Source organism: Xiphophorus hellerii, chromosome 18 (assembly GCF_003331165.1).
Source record: "Xiphophorus hellerii strain 12219 chromosome 18, Xiphophorus_hellerii-4.1, whole genome shotgun sequence".
In the NCBI taxonomy this organism is placed as follows: Eukaryota; Metazoa; Chordata; class Actinopteri; order Cyprinodontiformes; family Poeciliidae; genus Xiphophorus; species Xiphophorus hellerii.
Window position 1 is genome coordinate 7422049 of NC_045689.1, and position 18807 is coordinate 7440855.

The following is an 18807-nucleotide window of genomic DNA, read 5'->3' on the forward strand; positions in this document are numbered from 1 at the left end:
TGAAACAAGACAAAACTAACTAATAAGTAACTTTTCAGCAAGATATAGGAGATTATTTTAGCTCAATAATTCCATAATATAGATTTTTTTTAAAAGTCCTAGCTCCGCTGGCTGATTTTTTCACTTATAATAAGACATTTTCCCATATTATAAGTGAAAAGATCTGCTAGTGAAGCTAGGACTGTTTTTAGATAAAAATAGTTACTTGTAAGTCATTATTATAAGTGTACTACAATATTTGTGCTAGAAACTTGACAAAAATACTTTGTAAGATTGTATAATTTTGCAGTGTATTGTTTGATGGTATAAAGTCCACCATAAAAAGTTTTGCATCTCATCCAAAAATAAAGCTCCCTGTCCATGAGAAGAGTACACTGCAAAAACACAAAACAGCAATTTTTGTCTAGTTTTCAGTGCAAATATCTTTGTACATTTTAAATACGACACAACTAACTTGCAAGTAACTTTTCAGCATGACATGGGAGCTTATTTTAATTCAATACTTCTTGAATATTGGTTAAAAAGTTTTACTGGCATTTTTTCACTTATAACATGGGAAATTTCTTGTTATAATTGCAAAAATCTGCCACAATATTAAGGAATAACTTACTTAAAACAAGTTCTTATATATTGCTGCAAAGTTTCTTGTAAGATAGTTTCAAGTGTTTGAAGATATTTGCATTAGGAACTAGTCAAAAAAAATACTTGGTAAGATTTTATGGTTTATTTGCTGTGTGGTATGGTTCATAATATGACATACTTGAGATCCGGTGTGAGATTTCCACAGTCAATGATAATTTGGCGAGACATGCTGTAAGCCGTAATCATCTAAATAAATCAAAACTAAACGTTCACTTTTGGTGAACATTTAGTTCAAAAGTGAACTAAATATGCCTCAGTATACAGATATACTGTACACTGAGATATACAGCATCCCTGTATATCTCAGTGTACAGGCATACTGAGATATGTCTGTATATTAGGTAGAGGTTTGAAGAAAGGTTTCATATAACAACCCCACAACCCACTATCCATGCTGAAAATCTTAACAACCATGTTATTTTTATTACTGCTTCATGTTTTTTTTCCAATAAAGAGATGGCTTGACCCATAAGCAGAGTAGTCAGGTCACTGTAACCTAGTGATTGGCTCTGGTGCCTGTTCCCTGTTAACACAGCCAGCAGAGTCTGCAGCCAAAGGCAAAAAACGTCAACAAATGCTCTCCATCATTTACAAGCAAGCTTAATGCTTTTAATTACTCTCCACAGTAATTACCTTCCTGATGCTGATGATTTGATGCTTTGAGTTTAAATTGTAAAATACACCCCAACAGCTGACTGAAAATAGCAGGCTGACCCTGAATCTTCACAGTGCTTTTCACTACATTTTGTTGTAGAACTAGTACAACTAAAATACAACAATCTGTTCTTTCTCTGAGACTTACAAGTGTTTTTTTTTCTCTCTCTCTCTCTCTGATGTCCTTTAGTCTACCCCTCCGTCGAACCAGGCTGGCTCCAAGCAACATATGAGGGCAAAACAGGTTTAATCCCAGAGAATTATGTTGTTTACCTGTAAAAGAGGCTAACCCTGCCATATTTTTATGATAGCAATGGAAAAAGAACTCTGTGCTCACTGTTAAGTTCCCAATATCCAGTTCCCTAACAGAGAATTATATGCACTCATCATTTGACATAAATCTCTTATTAATTTTGGATTTGGAGTGACATATTTGAATCGTTTTTTGGGGGATTTTCCAGAGTGAAATGGTAATGCAATATAGGGAGAATTACGAGGTGTTTGGATAGGTTAAGAAAAAAGACATTTTACCTTTGCCTTTAAACTTAGAAAGCAAAGTTTAGAGTGCCAAAGCACTACTTTGGAAGTATTTCCAAAATTGCTACCTGTAAAATTCAAGGCAACAGTAAAATACCTTTTTACTTAGATTGTCCCAGTTCCTCAATATGTCCCAATAAACCTAAAGCCATTTACTACTTTGATTCATTTTGAAAACAAGTACTGAGTGCGCAAGTTTGGCTTTATTGTGGATTTTCTTTAATCCATACAGTCAAAGTTGTACATATTGAATATAGTTACGGCCAAAGTCCAGGAACTGAATGTTAGCACTCTTCATTCATTCCCATTTAAGCATTTAAAGAGTGAAATTTGCAGATTCTTACATTGAAAAGCCAAATGCCTTCAGGAGAAATGTCTCATGATCAGATGCAGCAAAGACTGAGCTCCTTACATGCAATGGCAGGAACAATTGGAGGAGTTAGAGCGAGACTGGATTTATGAAAGGTCTTTTAAAGCCAAGAAAAGTCTTACATGTAACCGTCTCAATTTAAGACCTTAAAAGTCCTTAAATGTGCCCAGAATTCTAATGTGAGGTTCTAAATTATATTTAGTTTAAATTGTAGCTCTTTTTTATTATACTTCTCTTTTTTGAGACATATAAGGGAGGCATTAGGCAAACATTAAGCTTTTTTAGGAGTCTTCCCAAGAAAACCAAATTAAATCAACACAAAAAGTTTGTATCTTTCTGGAAAAAGATTTTTTTAAATTCACCTCCAATATTTAATTTGAACTATTTTATTATTTCTAATGATAATGTTTCAGACATGTTTTTTGTTCATGACATTGAACTGCTGTTTTTTTAAAGTTTATTTCGATTAAAAACTCAAAATTATTAAGACATTCATGCAGATGTGGCTAATCTTTTGACTATTGTTTGCCAACATTATTTGCATTTATAGCAGATATTATTGTCAAGGCTTTTGCAAACTAATGACCAATCCTATACCTCCCTTTATGAAATTTTGATGAATTTGTTTGCTCCACAGAGCAATTCAGCTTGGCATTAAAGTCGGATGTAAATCTAATACGAAATGACGGCACTGATCTCTAGTATTAGCCTACAGAATCACAGAACAATCCATTTCTCTTTTAGTTATTTTATTCTCAGAAATGTATCCTATCTGAACCCATTTCACCACACTTCATCACAAATCTGTCACAAACATTTTGATTGATCAAGCTGTGATTTCAAATAAAATGATCTATTCTGTTAGAATATAGTAGAGACAGCAACAATGGTTTTGCACCTTAATATCTCTGGACTATTGTTTACCCACTGAAACTGTTCCTGGCTGTTGCCTCGTCAGTTAAATGCTACTGTACAACACCTGCTCATGTTTTGTTTTTTTCTTTAAAATTATATTAAATATTTACTTCTTGTAACTGTCTGTTACAGAATATTGGCACATCAAATATACGTTGTATGTAAAAGTTATTTCATCAAATGTATATTGTGTGGTCAGTGGTACACTGGTGTACAAGTAATGACAACTACACAAGTGTGACATTGTTATGTGTGAAAGAAGACATTTAATACATATTTACTCTTGTCAACATTCCCACACTAAAAATCAAAAATGGTCTACAAAGTTAAATTTAGTGATACAGTTTCAGAAAAAAAGATAGAAAAAACAAAGAAAAACAATCATTTTTGCTCTTTACGTATTACAAACTTTAAAAAAAATAAAATAAACAAACACAAAAAAAAGTTCAACTTTCTCTGCTTTCCCAAAATGTATTTGGGAGAATATTTGACATTTAGCTCCTGCCAGGATCAGGCTGTTCTTTTCCATTTACACTTCGAAGAATGCGAAGTGGCCTTGAACACTTAATGCTGGACTACTACTCCCTTACAGTAAATGAATTTGCCAGGGCATGTCACGGAAATGATACTCATTTCCTGAATATGTCAAAATTGGCACGCTTTTTCACACAGTTATTAGGATTTCTTGCAAACATTTAATTTATCCTAAAGAAATAGGTCAGCAAATACAGAGTGAATGACCAAACCATCTGTCCAGATACATGTGGTTTATATTTCACTGAGGGATAAACAAGTAGAGTATTGCAAGTATTTGCCCCTCACAAATTTCTTGTGTTTTTTGCATTTTTGTCACTCATAAAAGTTTGACGTCAGATAAAGATAACAGGTAAATAAAAAATAATCATTTTTTTAATTAAGAAAAAAAAAAAAAACAACCTTGGGTGAAAATCAGTCCCTTACCAACTGGTTATGCAAGTTGTAAAAAGACTGCCATCAAGTATCAGGACATTCTTTTGTTATTGCTTTGGAGCATTATGACCCCCTTCTTTGCAGAATTGTCTTAGTTTGAATACATTCAGTGTTAGAGCAGATTATTTGTGATTTCCTTAATCAAGTTAAGCCACCAAGTCCTGAGGCAGAGAAGTAGTGTGAAATTTTTAGCTCCTGATCATCACACTACCACCACAATGTTTGGCCGGTGGGGGCAATTGCCTGTTTTCACAGAGGAATATATAAGTCTTTCTCTATGTCCACTTAAAACCAATGAGATTGTTATAAAATACAGCTTTTTAATGTTTTTCCAGGTTGATCTGAAATTACATTATTAGTTTGATAATCTGAAGCTTTTACGTCTGACAAATAAAGCAAAACAGAGGAAATCTATGAGGAGAAAATACATTTTCTTTGCAGGAATAATGAAACTGAGATCGACATGTTGGATAGATAACCTAAACCTGTTCAACCACCAAAATCTAAATGCCATGTTAACATGGGATTATGTGTCAAAGTTTGATTGATTAGTTAAATTTTTAATGTGAAAAAATTTGGTGAAACATTTTTGACTAATGTTACTTTTTCATGAACTTCACTGGCTTGAATAAACTATAAACATTCATCATTCTTTAAATGATAAATATGATTAATTGTGCTCTGTTCTGAAAATAAAAATGGCTGTTATTTGTGCACATATGCAAGTTGTTTTAGTTTTATTTTTGAGTGCAAATATTTGACAATGGGTACGATATCTCTCCAGTTTTCTCTGCCTGCCCAATTTGAATTTGCACGTCAATAAGCTATGCAGTGGTTCTGCACAATGAAGGCAAGATTTTGTTCTATTTTTTGAAGCTACAGTACAAAAATATCAGTATTTCATGATGTTTCTTTTTTTTTAATCTAGAGTGCTGCTGCATTTGGATAAAACTGTAAAGTGGCAGAATGGAAAATGTTTGATACACAAGAATACACAAAATATTTAATGACGGATGCTTTACAGGACCTAACACAATTATTTTCACCTTGGTGGAGATGTGTAAAAATCTTTAAAACTTATCTATTGTAGCACTAAAATCTCACACAGATTTTTTTTTTTTTTGGAAATCTATTATTTAATTTGAGCACATTGATTAAATTAATTTAAAAAATCTTAATACATCATTTAAATGCATTAAAATGATGTGTTTTGCATCCTTTTTAAAATGATGTAGATTAAAATACATCATTTCCTTTTAAAATGATGTATTCATGTATACATTTTTAAAATATTTTTAAGATGATTATAGTGTCTGGGTTTTGTTTTATTAGCTTTGAGGCCCACCTGTGTTCCTGGGTTCTAAATATGAAATGAAAAATAGGCCTATTTTTTATGGTTGCTCTCCAAAATTTGAAAGACAAGAGAACAGATAAAGTAAGGCAAATGCTTGTTGATCAGGTATTGCTTAAAGAAAATAGCAATATGACTGAACTTCTCTAATAGTTTTAGTCAGAAGACTGGCTAAAAATAAAAAATTATTTTTACACATCTTTACCAAAAACAATAATACTTGTGGAAGACACTGTATTGTGTTTATGATACAGTGCCTTGCAAAACTGTTTACACCCTTTTCAGATTTCATCATGTAACAACCACAACCTTTAATACATTTTATTGTGATTTTATGTCATAGACCAACACAAAGTGGCATCTAACCGTGGATGAAAAATAGATGGTTTGTGTTTAAGTTAATTTCATTATCAATACAGATATTCTGTTATTCAGGAAACACAGAGACTATTGGACATTCAACTCATTTTAACTAATATTCAACTCGAACAAGCTGAACAATCCATATCATTCCATCATATATCAAGCTGACGAATGCATCCACTGTGACAAAAACCACCGACTGTGGGACCAATATGTAAAAACAATTAAATTAAATTATGACTCTTAAATTACCAACAATGTGCTCTAGCCTGAACTCACAGTCCTGCAAGGACCGGAATTGCTTGCTCACTTGTCCTTAGTCAAATGTTTCAAGGAGATTTCTGCTGACTATTGTCACATTTACCTCAAACAGATGATTTCTCATAGGAATTTTGATGTTGATCTGGAAGCTGAATCTGTTTTCTGCTGCTACACTAGAGACTGGAATTACAAGCCACGTCTGTCAGGTTTTTTTTTAATTAGGGAACATTTCTCCAAGTGAAGTGATCAGATGTTGACAAATCCTCTGAATGAGGAGAATGAGCATGATAATTTCTTGGAAACACTTAAAAAAAAAATATGTGGGCCTACATGACAGGACACCACAGAAAAATATGTAATAGGTATGACGGGCCAATCGGTGGCACTGTAATATGTAGAACGACACAAAAAACACCAAACCAGCCATGTTTACTTGTGTCATAAAGAGAAATGGAGCTTCAACGTCACCAAAGATCATAGTTTGTGATCTCACAAGACTCTGAATCCATGTGAACGCACATGCCTAAACAACAAAAATCTTTTGCAGATGCACTGAAAATCATGTGGACAAGGCCTTAATTAGCTGTTCTTTGCACGTATACACGTCTACTACTACTACACGAATTGGTCAGGAGTGTGAATTGTAATCTGACAAAATGACCGATGGCCCTCAGGTTTTTCTGTCACTGTTTCAAATAGTAATAAAGAAAGCAATCAAAGATGAAAAATATTTGGCTAAATGTGACCCCCTACTTTAGATATTGACCTGGCAGCAAAATAGTTATTTTATCTAAACTATAAACTTAAAAATTCTGCACTGTTTTATGTTGGTTTGTTAGCAGAAAACCTAAATAAAATATATTCAAGTTTGTTCTTGTAACATGATTAAAAACTGAAAATTAAACAATCAAGGACATTCATGCTTTCGTAGGCACTTTACATTCATGTCAATCCATTTTTTTTTTTAGCATTTTGCCTTATATTGAGGCATTTATCATAGTTTACACATTTGACTACAGCAGAATGCAGCGTCTGAAGAATTAAGCATTCTGCAGCAGTAATCCAGTCAAAGGCCACCACCATAGAGTCATGATGTTTGCATTACTGCTTTGTGTGGAACAACAGGGGTTTCACCATCCCAGCCAGAACCTTGGGAAGTTGAGAGGCGATGACTTCTGACATCATCTCTGGAAACTCCACTTTCATGCCGTCGGCCTGGATGAAGGTGCTCAGACAGAACAAGTTGACCTTCTTCACTATCTGTCAGAGAGGAGACATTTCTTTTCATTTCTGGTGCTCAATAAGTACGCACACTCTGGAGGTGTACTTTCTGAAAGAGCCTTACATCATGCATGGCGTCCATCAGTTTGGTAAGGTGATAGAACCGCTGGGAGCTGGCCACCATGCCCTTCTCCTTCATGTGAATGGCTCTGGACAGCTCTCGTATGTAGTTTTGTCTCATTTCCTCAAATGCGGCCTGACTTTTCAGACCTTCAAGAGGCACTAAGAGCATATAAGACAAGCAAGAAGTCAAATTTAAATGCAAATTGTAAATTGCAACCATCTATTGTTAAAAATGCTTCAGGAAAAGGAAATATATGTGCTTGAATAACATGTTTTTGTTTGATAAGGAAAAATAACTTGACAATAGTTGCTACATTAATCTATTCAAGGTCTAATCTTGTTAAACACTCCTGTTTTTGTTCAGCTCTACAGTAGTTGGTCTTCAAAGCTTCACATTTCTGAAATTGCAACATTGTGTAGTGGTTCTGTTCAATTTTAAGGGTCCCACCTGTGGTGAGTAATATTATAGCTTTCATGCAGAGGAATTCCTCACGGGTCACTTGTAGGTTGGCAAACTCCTGAGGAATGAACTGGATCGCCAGGCAGAGGTCATAAATTGGGGATCTCCTCATTTGCTCCCTAAAAATTAAAGAAAAAAAATGAATATAGTTTAAAGTGCCTTTTTCAAAATTACATTGATTCTTTTTTCTCTGTTTAAACATTTTGACTTAATACTATTCATGGAATCTGTAAAGCATTTCAACTTTTGGCAAGTTACAAACACCAACTTTTATGCATCTTTATGCTGTTTAAAATTCTTTGTAAATAGCTCTGACTCAGTGAAACTGGATATGGGTAGAACTGAAGACAAATTTTTAAATCTTCTCAGAGATTATTGTTTTGTTTTTGATCTGGACCTCGATGAAACCGTTCTTCATAGTCCCTCTGAACCAATTTCAAATATTTTTCTGCTTTTGCAAGGTTTTCTTCAGGAACTGTGTTGTATTTATATCTGTTGATCTTTCCAATTACTCTGGGCATATTTCTTATCCTTGCTGAAGAAAAGCATACGTCCACCATGATGATACCACCACTATGTTTCACCATGGCTATAGTGTGTTTCGGGTGATATGCTCTGTTGATATTCTGCCCCATATAATGTCTGTCTTAATGGCCAAAAGGTTGAATTTCTATCTTGCCATTTGGTTTGTTGTCTTCTACTCTGACAAACTTCAAACAAGATGTCTGGTGACTTTCTTTTAACTAGTGGCTTTCTTCTGGATTTTCTACCATGAAAGTCAGATATTTTGGATGCTTGACTAATATGTTTCCTATCCAGTTTCTCTCCACTGAGTAGAGGATCTCTAGCCTAGTAAAAACCATTCTTTGCTTCTTCTATGTTGCCATGATGTAATGGGCCAGTTCAGCGCTAAATTGGAAATGAGCTGTGTTGTAAACAACCATCCCCTACTGCGAAGAGAGAAGTTTAGAGCCAAGTAAGATGGCTGTTCATGTTAATTCAATATTTGGCAGTGTGGCCAACACGGACCAAATGACTCCATTCACTTCCTCCATTGCCATTGCCAAACAACAACCATAGACAGACTAGAATTCTAAAACAGAACAGAAAATTGGCTTCATTGTTCACAACTCCACTTTTTTCACTGTTTGGCCTGGTTAAAATTCCTCCAGAGAAATCCAGCTCAATGGGAGAAAACCCAGATGTAAAACTGAAGGTAGATGGGAATCAACCGGAATTGGGTAGGAAGACAATGGCCTGGCTAGTGGATCTCTGCAGATCTGCCATAGTTACTATCTGCCTCTTAACTGCAGCTCTGATACCCTAAATAGCCATCTGTTTTTTTGCTATGTTTCTTGGTCTTCCTGGGCTCTTTTTTAAATAATGTTCTTTGCCAAACCTCAGAGACTTTTACAGATAAGCTATATTTACACTGCAAATAAATCATAAATTGGTGGATTTGCTTACTAGCTGACTTCTGATAGCATATTGTTTCACTGCAGTTTGTTCATATAAAATCAAAAATGTCAGACTTTTTCAAGGCACTGAGATATTTACTTACTGGCTAAGAATCAGATCAGGCGCAAAGTATAAATATTCGCTGGTGACATTCTGAAAAGAGCGCCACCCAAGAGAGAACACCATCAGGTTCATCCATGAGTACTGAATTAGAGTCATCTGATCGTTGATGTGAAGATTTCGAAAACCTTAGAAAAAAAGTAGAACAAAGTCAAAAAACATTAAAATACCTAATTTTGACAACTTTTCTCCTACCTCTTAATTTGATGCAACGTGATTCATAAGTGAATCATCACTGCAGGGCATTGGTTTTCATGTTTTGTTGTTCTCTTTGAGATAAGAGTTGAACACGTCTTGTGACTAATGTGAATCACTAAAGGTTGAGACCTTTAGCAAGGCCTCCCAGAGCGATCCCTATGACAACAAAAGTGGCAACCCTTACATGCAGAGAGCTGTTACCTGGCAGGGACTTGGACCACTTGACAATCCACAGTAGCTGTTTCTCGCACAGCCTGTTGAGACTATTGAGCAGAAGATGGGGAACTTCAGGTTGTAAGTTGTCGTAACCAGAGTACACAATCTCAGGGCTCGATGTTTTCCAGGATGTTAATTATTTGTTGAGAAAGCTGAAGCTCATGGATGCCTGGTACACAAGACATGGAGGTCAAGGGCCTGGCCATCTCCGGACATGGCCAAATGGGACTGGAACATCAGGGACGGGGCCAAGCCTAAGGCTTCAAGGCTCCAAAGCGCTTCAGTTTCCTGCCTGTGATACAAATATAAAGCTTTATCAAATCTAATAAGGAAGTAAAAATCACACAAATTAATTTGAAAAATTCTTGAATATTAAAAAAAATAATCCAGTACAATATTAGAAAAATTATGCAGTGGTGATATTATTTGTAAACATTGTGATAATGATCTATCCTGATAATGATATTAATTGGCTGTAAATCTACATGTAATCTGTCAAGTACTGCTGCAGGGAGATTCCATCCAGCAGGCTGAACATTGGATTAGAATGCAAAGTTTAAACTTGTGACTCTTGGAATATGTTGTATTAGAAAAAAGTACAATATTTCAAGCATTTGAAATATTCTACTTTTGTGAGATTTGTGATAATCATAATACTGTGCAATACTAATATTGAGATGACTATACTTTTGACATAATGTACCATGCCTACAGTGACGAATGATGGTAGTAACATTATGATCTGGGGTTAATTTTTGTCATTAGATGAAACTAGATCTTCTAGAAGATGAAAAGTGATTCAGTTTTCAGCATCATCGTCATCAGAGATGCATCAAAATCACCAAAATAATGGCTTCATCTTAAGAAAATTAGTTTTGGAACTACATCTGAAGACGTATTGGTAGGAAACCCAAAGATGGCAAGACAGTTTGAGAACTTTGCCAGGGCAAGATGTGGAAGGCTGATGTAGTCCCAAAGACTAAACTTTGAAAATGAACCAAAAAATTGTCAACAAAGTTTTAAAATAATTGATCTTACTCTCAATTTTTTAAGACTCAAAATCTTGCAATTTTAACAGGGTTGTGTACACTTCTGAGTTCTAATTTAGGTATTGACATAAACCTAAAGCTTACAATAGAATTGGTCTTTTGTGAAGAATCAAGCTTGAACAAAAGATTGAGACATGGTGCTTGCTACACAAAGAAATGACTAATATGGAGGTGTGGTAGCGGTTTGATAACAAATACAATGAAATCCTACCTCCAAGCATCATTCCTGCTTGATAACACTTTCTGAGGCGACATGCAGGGCAATTTTTTCTCCGAATTTTGTCCACAATGCAATCATTTCGCCCAGCGCAGAGATAGCTGTGATGGCCTGTTGAGGGGAATGGGCACAGACAGACAGTACAACCAATTTTGACAGTGCTTGGTTTCTAAATATATAGGGAACCATGGGTGGTAAATGATGGATGAAAGGGGGGGGGGGGGACAGTATTGAACGGGCTCTTGACTAACCACTCCAAACTCAGGCAGCATTCTAAAAGACCTAAGGAGGCAAATTAAATAGAGGCAAGGCTGTGAGAACAGAGTGACATGGCCATGGTGAGACATAGTGGCTCTCACTATATCTTGCACTGCAAGATAACAAAAAAAGTCCAAGATGAAGAACATGGTGTACACTGTTCGAAGTGATACTGTTTCTAATAACCTTTAACAACTACCATAGAAGATTGCAAAGTGTTTGTGAATGACTGGGTTTTCTGTTTGAGTCAAAATCTTAGTATCAAGTTGTTTAGACTACAAGACAATCAAATAAATAAACTTATTACATGTAGCTATGTGTAATTAAACTACCTGGATAGCATGAAAGGAGTATGGCTCAAAGACCATTAGAGGTTAAAAAGCATCTAACAGGCCCCAAGTAAAGATATGTTGGAACATTGTTACAATAATTTTCTTTGAAAACTTTTAGTGTTGTAGCATTTCAAATTTTAAATCTTCTCAAATATGGAACATGATGAAGGCTCTTAAAGCAGTTATCACTTACCAAAAGATGCTTGATTTATGCCGTCTGAATAGTGGTTGGGTAGCTTAAACCAAACATTGGATCAATAATAGCGAACCAGTTTGTTGTGTTTTAGAAAAGACTAAAGGTAGCATCATCATTGGGTGAACTTGCCACTTTGAATTCTTACTACAAGAAGTGGTAAGTGAAACGAAATGCTGTGTAATATTTAACAGTCAGTAGTTTGTATTTTTTACTCTAGTTCACATTGGAGAACAAGTTAATACAAGCATAAGCCAGTTTTAGCTAGTTAGCATCTTTCTAGTTAGCATAAGCTATTGCTAGCTATACAGTTAATATTCACACCGACTAAATAATGTGCCTATTCCGTTATTATTAATATGCACTATTTCATTGTTTGTAATTAAAAGACTTATTAGACAATGTAACATTCTTGTTCGAATGTTTCTGAACATTTTAAAAAATAGAATTAATCTAAAACAGAAAATCATTTATTTTAACCCAAATATTTAGCTGGTCAGTAATCTGTTCTAACTGTGGTGTAGCTTTATCAACATGATGTTTGTGACTTTTTTCCCATTTTTGGGTTGAAAAGCAAACCCAGTATGATGGCTCAAAACCATAACCAAAACATTTGTGTTAAAGCAACCCAGAGCAAGATTGTTTAACTGATTTAGAACTGGGTTAGTGAAACAATCCAAATTAGGCTGTTGTTTTTTTATGTGTGACTACTTAATCAAGTTGCCACTAACTTAATGTTACATAAATTTATTAAAAACTAATTGAAGAACAAATGCTTCGTTATTTTTTCTAAATATAGATGTGAAGAAATAAAATTGGTTCACTTATCTAAAGTTGTTAGGCTATATGTAGTAACTTTATCTTGTATCCGTCCTTATTATGAATTTCAGCCTGGAACAACTTTGAGTATTTATGTTTGTAGTATGTGTTCACATAGTCAGATCAGTGTCAAACTTATGACAATAAAGAGATTTAGATAACACTCTCAAAGAACAAATTTAAACATTTCTCACAAAGTAAAATGAATTGATAATCTTTTAATGAGGTTATTTTAGATTGCGTCATGTGCTTGGTATCATTCCAAGAGTCCTATATAGCCAAAGCAGTTTCACTTGCTAAATATTTGAATATAGAGTAGCCTTCAAAGATAATAGTGTTACCAAATGACATCACTATCATTTTGTAAATATGGTTAAAAGTAGGTCAAGAAATCTAAGAAGTAATGGTGGGAAAAACAACAATCTTAAAGGTAATCTGTATGGGTAAAAAGTAAACTGTGTTTAATGTTAGGAATAGCAGTAACTAGCAGATTACTTCCTGGTTGATTTTAGTTTAAAAACATTCACATAATGATTTTTAATGAGTTACTTCCATATGTTTTTCTAAAAAATTTGTATTTTTTTAAAAATGTGTCTTCAGCAACAGGCTGTTGCTTGTTGAGATCAGCATATTAGAGTTATAGTATCACATTAGTCTTAATTAATGTGAAAATCTCACAGAAATACCATTTAACCACAATATCACATCAGAATTTATAGATCATTTTGTAGTTTTTCAATGTTACTAAAAGCATTTGGTTTTCAATTTCTTAAAGGACTTTCTGAATTAAGAGAACATTCTGAAGTACTTAAACTGTGCAACATTTTACAGCCCACCCTTTTCCCCTTCAGGATAATCCCAATAAAACATGTAAGAGTGATGTCTGGAGGGATCAACATCTTAGAGAATGGAAACCAAAACAAGTAAAGTAACGCAAACTTAAATCATGCACTTAAACAGATCTGGCAGCCAGACATTTGGATTTGTTGCTCACCTTCTACTGCCCTTTTGAAAAATACTTTACAAGCTCCCACACGTTAGGACTCCATAGTGGCAGCCAGATGCTTCATCACCACAGATAACACACATTCTCTGAGGCTGCATCCTAGAAAATAGACCAAATAAGATTTTTGATGGAGATTTGAACATATCAAGGGCCAAAACTGCTACAAATAAGGAGTAAAATGTATATATGTGATAATTTAAAAAAAAAAAATCTCAATATATACAATTGATTACAAACAATTTCAATGGCTAGATAATGTGATAAAGTCTGAAAATCATTGAGTATTTTAATCATTGTTAAAAGCATATGTACCTATTTAAGTATTTATTTCTTCATTCTCCCTGCCTTATCCTGCAAAGTCAGTAGGTGGAGCAAATATGACTATGATGATTTGCCAGCCAAGTTGCTGGGCGAATTAATCAATTAGATGTTAGTCTTTTTTACTAGTGATAGTTTATTTATTCAAGTTAAGTAAAATTGGAAATTATATAATAAAATGAATTAGTTTCAATATTCTAATGTTTACTGTTGATGTTTTATACGTCAACATGTTTAAAAATATTGATATGTTTTTAATGTATTCAATATATTGTTAACTGTAAATAAAACAGATAAATACTGTACATGAATTAATAGTAGCATTTTTGCTAATTCTTTAAACACATTAGTAAATATTTAAACATGAAACGAAATCAATGTGTTCATGTTTTTTTCTAGAAGTAGCCTACATATAAATATTTGGTATTAATTTTATTTAATTAAGTTGAAACGTCATCGACTTGTCTGTCGGTATTTTGTATCAGTCAGTGCGCGGGACTAATATTCTTAACGTTAAGATGATTGGACATTACAGAGCAAGTTTACCAATCGAATGTTAGGGTGAGTTTGATAAGTAATTCTAAATCAGTACAGAAATAGAAAATAAATAAATGAATACAGAAACAAATACACTTGGATTCCATATAGACCGTATTCAAAACTTTATATTTTGAATCTATCAAAAGCATATTTTAAGTTTTTCTTAACTTGTGTATAAAAACATATTTGAAAAATAATTTCTGGATTGTATTTTTGACTCCAGATATGAATGAAATTTTATTTTGAATAATAATATAATGAAATAAAGAATAAGTTTCAAAGTTGGGGGTATTCTTCCCTTTTCACTACTTGTCACACTAAACTATTTATCACTGAATATAAAAAAAACAAAAACAACCAAAAGAAACAGTAACGCTACATTAGAAAATGTATTACCCTGGAAAGGTGGAGAAAGGTGAAGGGTTCCTCTGGGTCTGGATGTGGTTCTGAATCCCTTCGTAGCTGCTGGCTGGAAAGGCGTCCGTCTCGGTCATAGCTGCGGTGTGGAGCCAGTACGGAGGCTCAGAACTAGGGGTTTGGATCTGCCAACGTGAAGTGGTGTGAGGCGCGGGGGAATGGGCGGACACAGCACACCTGGAGTCGGTCCTTCCGGAGTTCCCCAGCTGCTCTGGCTTGGTCAGCTCTATAAGAAAGGTAGGAGAGCCCTCCATCCGTGGCCGGGGAATTACTTCGAGCCCCAGGTGTTGCTTGCTGTCGGTTTCGCAGCAGGTGTCGAGAGTGCGAATCTCAGATGATGTGTCAAACTTCGGACAGGGGGTGTCCATAATCACAGCGGGCTCCTTTTCGTCTTTAATGAACTTACAAGCCCCAGGTGTGGAGGACAGGCTTAGATTTGCGGCACTTTCCGACAGAGATGCGCTGGACCTATGAAGTTTAACTAATTCTTCCCAGGGAACACAACCAGACTTTATATAGTCACTGTTGCTGTCATAAGACTGTTTTGCAGAAACTGACGCCTCAATAGAATTGCAGTCCTTATAAACCGAGCAGTCCCCACTCGAATTTAAGCCATGAATTAAAGGGTCTAGATTTCCCAAATTACGCGCGACCACTTTGACAGACCTGCTGTATCCAGCATCAGTCAAGTCGCTTACTTTCGAATCAGTTGAATCAGCGATCGAAGTGGTGCTGATGGCACTCATCTTTCCGTGCATTTTGTTTTCCATGAGTTTTCCTTTCTTCCCTCTGAAGCTCGAAGAAGCGTCTTGAGTGCGCCAGCAGGCTGGATGTTACAGCGTGATAAGAAGCAACTCAGAGACCTTCCTATAATCCTCCTCCCTGCCTGTGAAGTTGCCTTTCACATGAACCAAAGGCTCTCTAAAAGTTTCTTCCACTTGTTTGCAAGATTTAAAAAAAAGTGTACTGTAAATTAGATCGCGTTTATATTCTGTTCACAAAAATGAAGCACAGTAGATTGACAAAAACAACATATCCTTTTTCTTGACGTTGGTGTCATTTCTAATGTTTCCTATAATGATCCGGTTGTCCACAGGACTTACCAAATTGGGAAAAAAAGATCCAGAGGTTTGTAAAGAGTGCAGTCCTCGTACCTTAACAGGAGAGCTAAAAAGTGGCATTTCTTTCAGGAGACTTTCAATGTCAAGGGCCATTAGTCTCCGCCCTACAGATCAGGAAAAAGTGTAACAGGATGCAGCAGAAAGATGTGACATGATTATAAATAAAGACAGTCACAGCATCTGGGTGAGAAAAAAAAAAAAACAGGATAATGTTTAAACAGATCATCCTACCATTTTTACAGGGGGGATAATTTTCCAACTTAAAGAATTTTTATGTCAAAAAATATTTACAAGTTCAAATTTATTAGAAATTTGCAGTAATGCTCACTGGCTCAAAAATGATCCACACAGGCTCCAACATAAATAAACATCTCAAAGTATCATTTGGCTGGATTTCCCTTTACAAGCTGCAGAGAGAGTTCATATTTTATTTAGGATTAAGGTGAAGGCAATTCCAAAGGTTTACTTTCAGCCTGATTTATCTGCTTATAACTGAGTTTTTACTAGCAAGGACCACGCCACATGAATGTAAAGACTTAAAAAAAGAAGGAGTCTGGTGGATGGACAAATGAGGAGATGAGTCATATGGGAGCTAAATGAATGGAGCCTTGGGTGAAAACTCAGTGTGGGAGTCCAGCCTTCAATAACTTTTCTGAAGTCTGGTTAGTACCCGCCACCCCTCCCAGATGGAACAATGATTAATTAATGGGAGGTGAGAACAAGGTAGGGATGAAGGGATAGGTGCTGGGGAGCTGCAGTATGTAACTTTTATTAGAAAGAATGCTTTTTGCATATTTGATAAAAGTAAAGTATAATCTTAGCGGTCTTAGCACTGTCAGTCACTCATGTTCACCTCTTCCCCCTTGCTCTCTGCTATGCAACAGCTGGTTCACCACAACATAGCCTGCCACAAATGCTAAAGGTCGTTAGCATGGCCACTGATGATGGCAGATAAACAGTTTTTCTCTGCTATTAGCACATTGAGAAGCATTGATTGATAGCACTAAGACTCTCCTCCTGGCTCTGATTGGTTGTTCTTGACTGTGAGCTGTAAATTTCTATAGAGGACAATAGTAGTAGCTCAGGGAGGAGTTGGAGACGCTCAATCTTTTCACAAATTATGTGTCATACTGTCATGACATGGCGACAATGTTAACAAATTTGGAAAAGAAATGTTTTTGTAAAAGTTACATACTTCAGCTTTAAGAAGTCAGAATTTCAACATGGCAATGGCCCATAGACATTGTTTGCGGTTTCTCATGCTACTTTGTGGACTCTGGAAATCCTAACTACAAGAGTACTCTCCTCATTAAAGATATTATCAATTGTAACAACTATGTAGAGTAGAGTTGAGCCAAGTTGAGCTAAGGTTTTGGATGCTAGTAGGAAAGGGCTACATGTTTCAACCATCAGAGCAAAACTATTACCTTTGATGAGATTAAATTGGTTAGGATGTTCAATGACAACACAAGAACTATTAAGGCCGAAAAGAACTCAAGGTGAGGCTTTGAAACCAAAAAACAGTTATCTACTCACAAACATGGTACTGGCAGCACAATGGTGAGGAAAGGTTGTGCTGTCAGTGGTTCTTACACAATGTGTGTGGACACCTTCATAAAGTTCATGTCAAATCGATCCCTATATGGTCAATAAGTGGTCACAATCAGGTGTTAAGAGTGTTGCGCAATCAAAACTGGTTTTAAAGTTAGTAAAACAGGCCAACATTAATATTCTGGCCTATGCTGGACCTGTACCTTGTTTAAATTGTATGATATTTCCTTAAAAGCCCTGTTTCAACCAGGAAATCTACCAAAACTCTTACATTTCTGATTAGAGAGGCTTAAGTATCCAGTCAGAAGTTTTTGATGGTCACAGTTACCCGAAACATGCATTAAATTTGTATCCTGTTTGTACCGATCTGAATAAAAGGTTCCAATACATAATCAAAATCCCCAAATTTCATTCCTGATTATGATGTGCAACTGCAAACTTCTGATTTGCATTATTTTTAAAATGATATACATGTACTGGGGCGTTTATTCACTTAAAACTGTAAAACTCACTCTTCAGTTTGTCATTAGATGCTTCCTTCTTGCATTCACATTTCTTCAATGTTGCTTAAAGCAAAAGACTTTTAACTGATTTTAATATTAGAGATATATTGATGATTTTGTTTTTCTGTTTGTCATACATTTCTTAGGGGAAATGTATTCTAGTCCTTCTTTATCTCATTTCACTCATCTAATTTATTTTTCTGTTACCCTAGTAAGATAGCAGAAGAGGGTTTTACTATTCAAGTTAATCAGTTCAGTCTGACTGTTGCTGATGCATGTGCTCATGATGTACACGCAGTCCTTGGCCCTATCTCCTGCGTCATGTTTTAGACGGCATCCGAGGGGATTCTCATGCAGTGGCCTACATAATTCTTGGATAACAATGACACATTCATATCTGCAACATGCACTCTTCGGATGTTGTGATAGCCTAGCTTTTCTTATCAGGCTTTCTTCTGAAAATGTCTCATTTTGGATTAACTTCTGCCGCTAATATAGGTCAGTTACGTATTTTTTACCTTTACAATTCACAACATTATTGTTTATTATTTTTATCTTTGGCTTTTATAAAACAATCCATTTAAGTTTTTCTCTGTATAGCTTTGAAGCTAAACTATGCTTGTAG

At 35.3% G+C, this 18807-nt stretch overlaps 2 protein-coding genes across 5 annotated transcripts in view; one reads left to right on the forward strand and one right to left on the reverse strand.

Annotated features, from left to right (window-relative positions):
• Positions 1–4807, forward strand: part of arhgap42b (Rho GTPase activating protein 42b) — a 101589-nt gene extending 96782 nt beyond the window's left edge. For all 4 annotated transcript variants that reach the window (XM_032545855.1, XM_032545856.1, XM_032545859.1 and 1 more), the window contains one exon: positions 1487–4807. In XM_032545855.1, the coding sequence (XP_032401746.1) occupies positions 1487–1575 (89 nt within the window). In that variant the 3' untranslated portion in view covers positions 1576–4807. The remainder of the gene's footprint in view (positions 1–1486) is intronic.
• A 567-nt stretch (positions 4808–5374) lies between these two features.
• pgr (progesterone receptor) lies at positions 5375–18807 on the reverse strand. The gene is given in 10 exon segments (XM_032546103.1): positions 5375–7322; positions 7408–7565; positions 7855–7985; positions 9428–9572; positions 9844–9970; positions 9972–10150; positions 11119–11235; positions 13721–13751; positions 13753–13831; positions 14987–18807. Coding segments are annotated over 10 exon segments (1917 nt in total). The 5' UTR covers positions 15778–18807; the 3' UTR covers positions 5375–7163.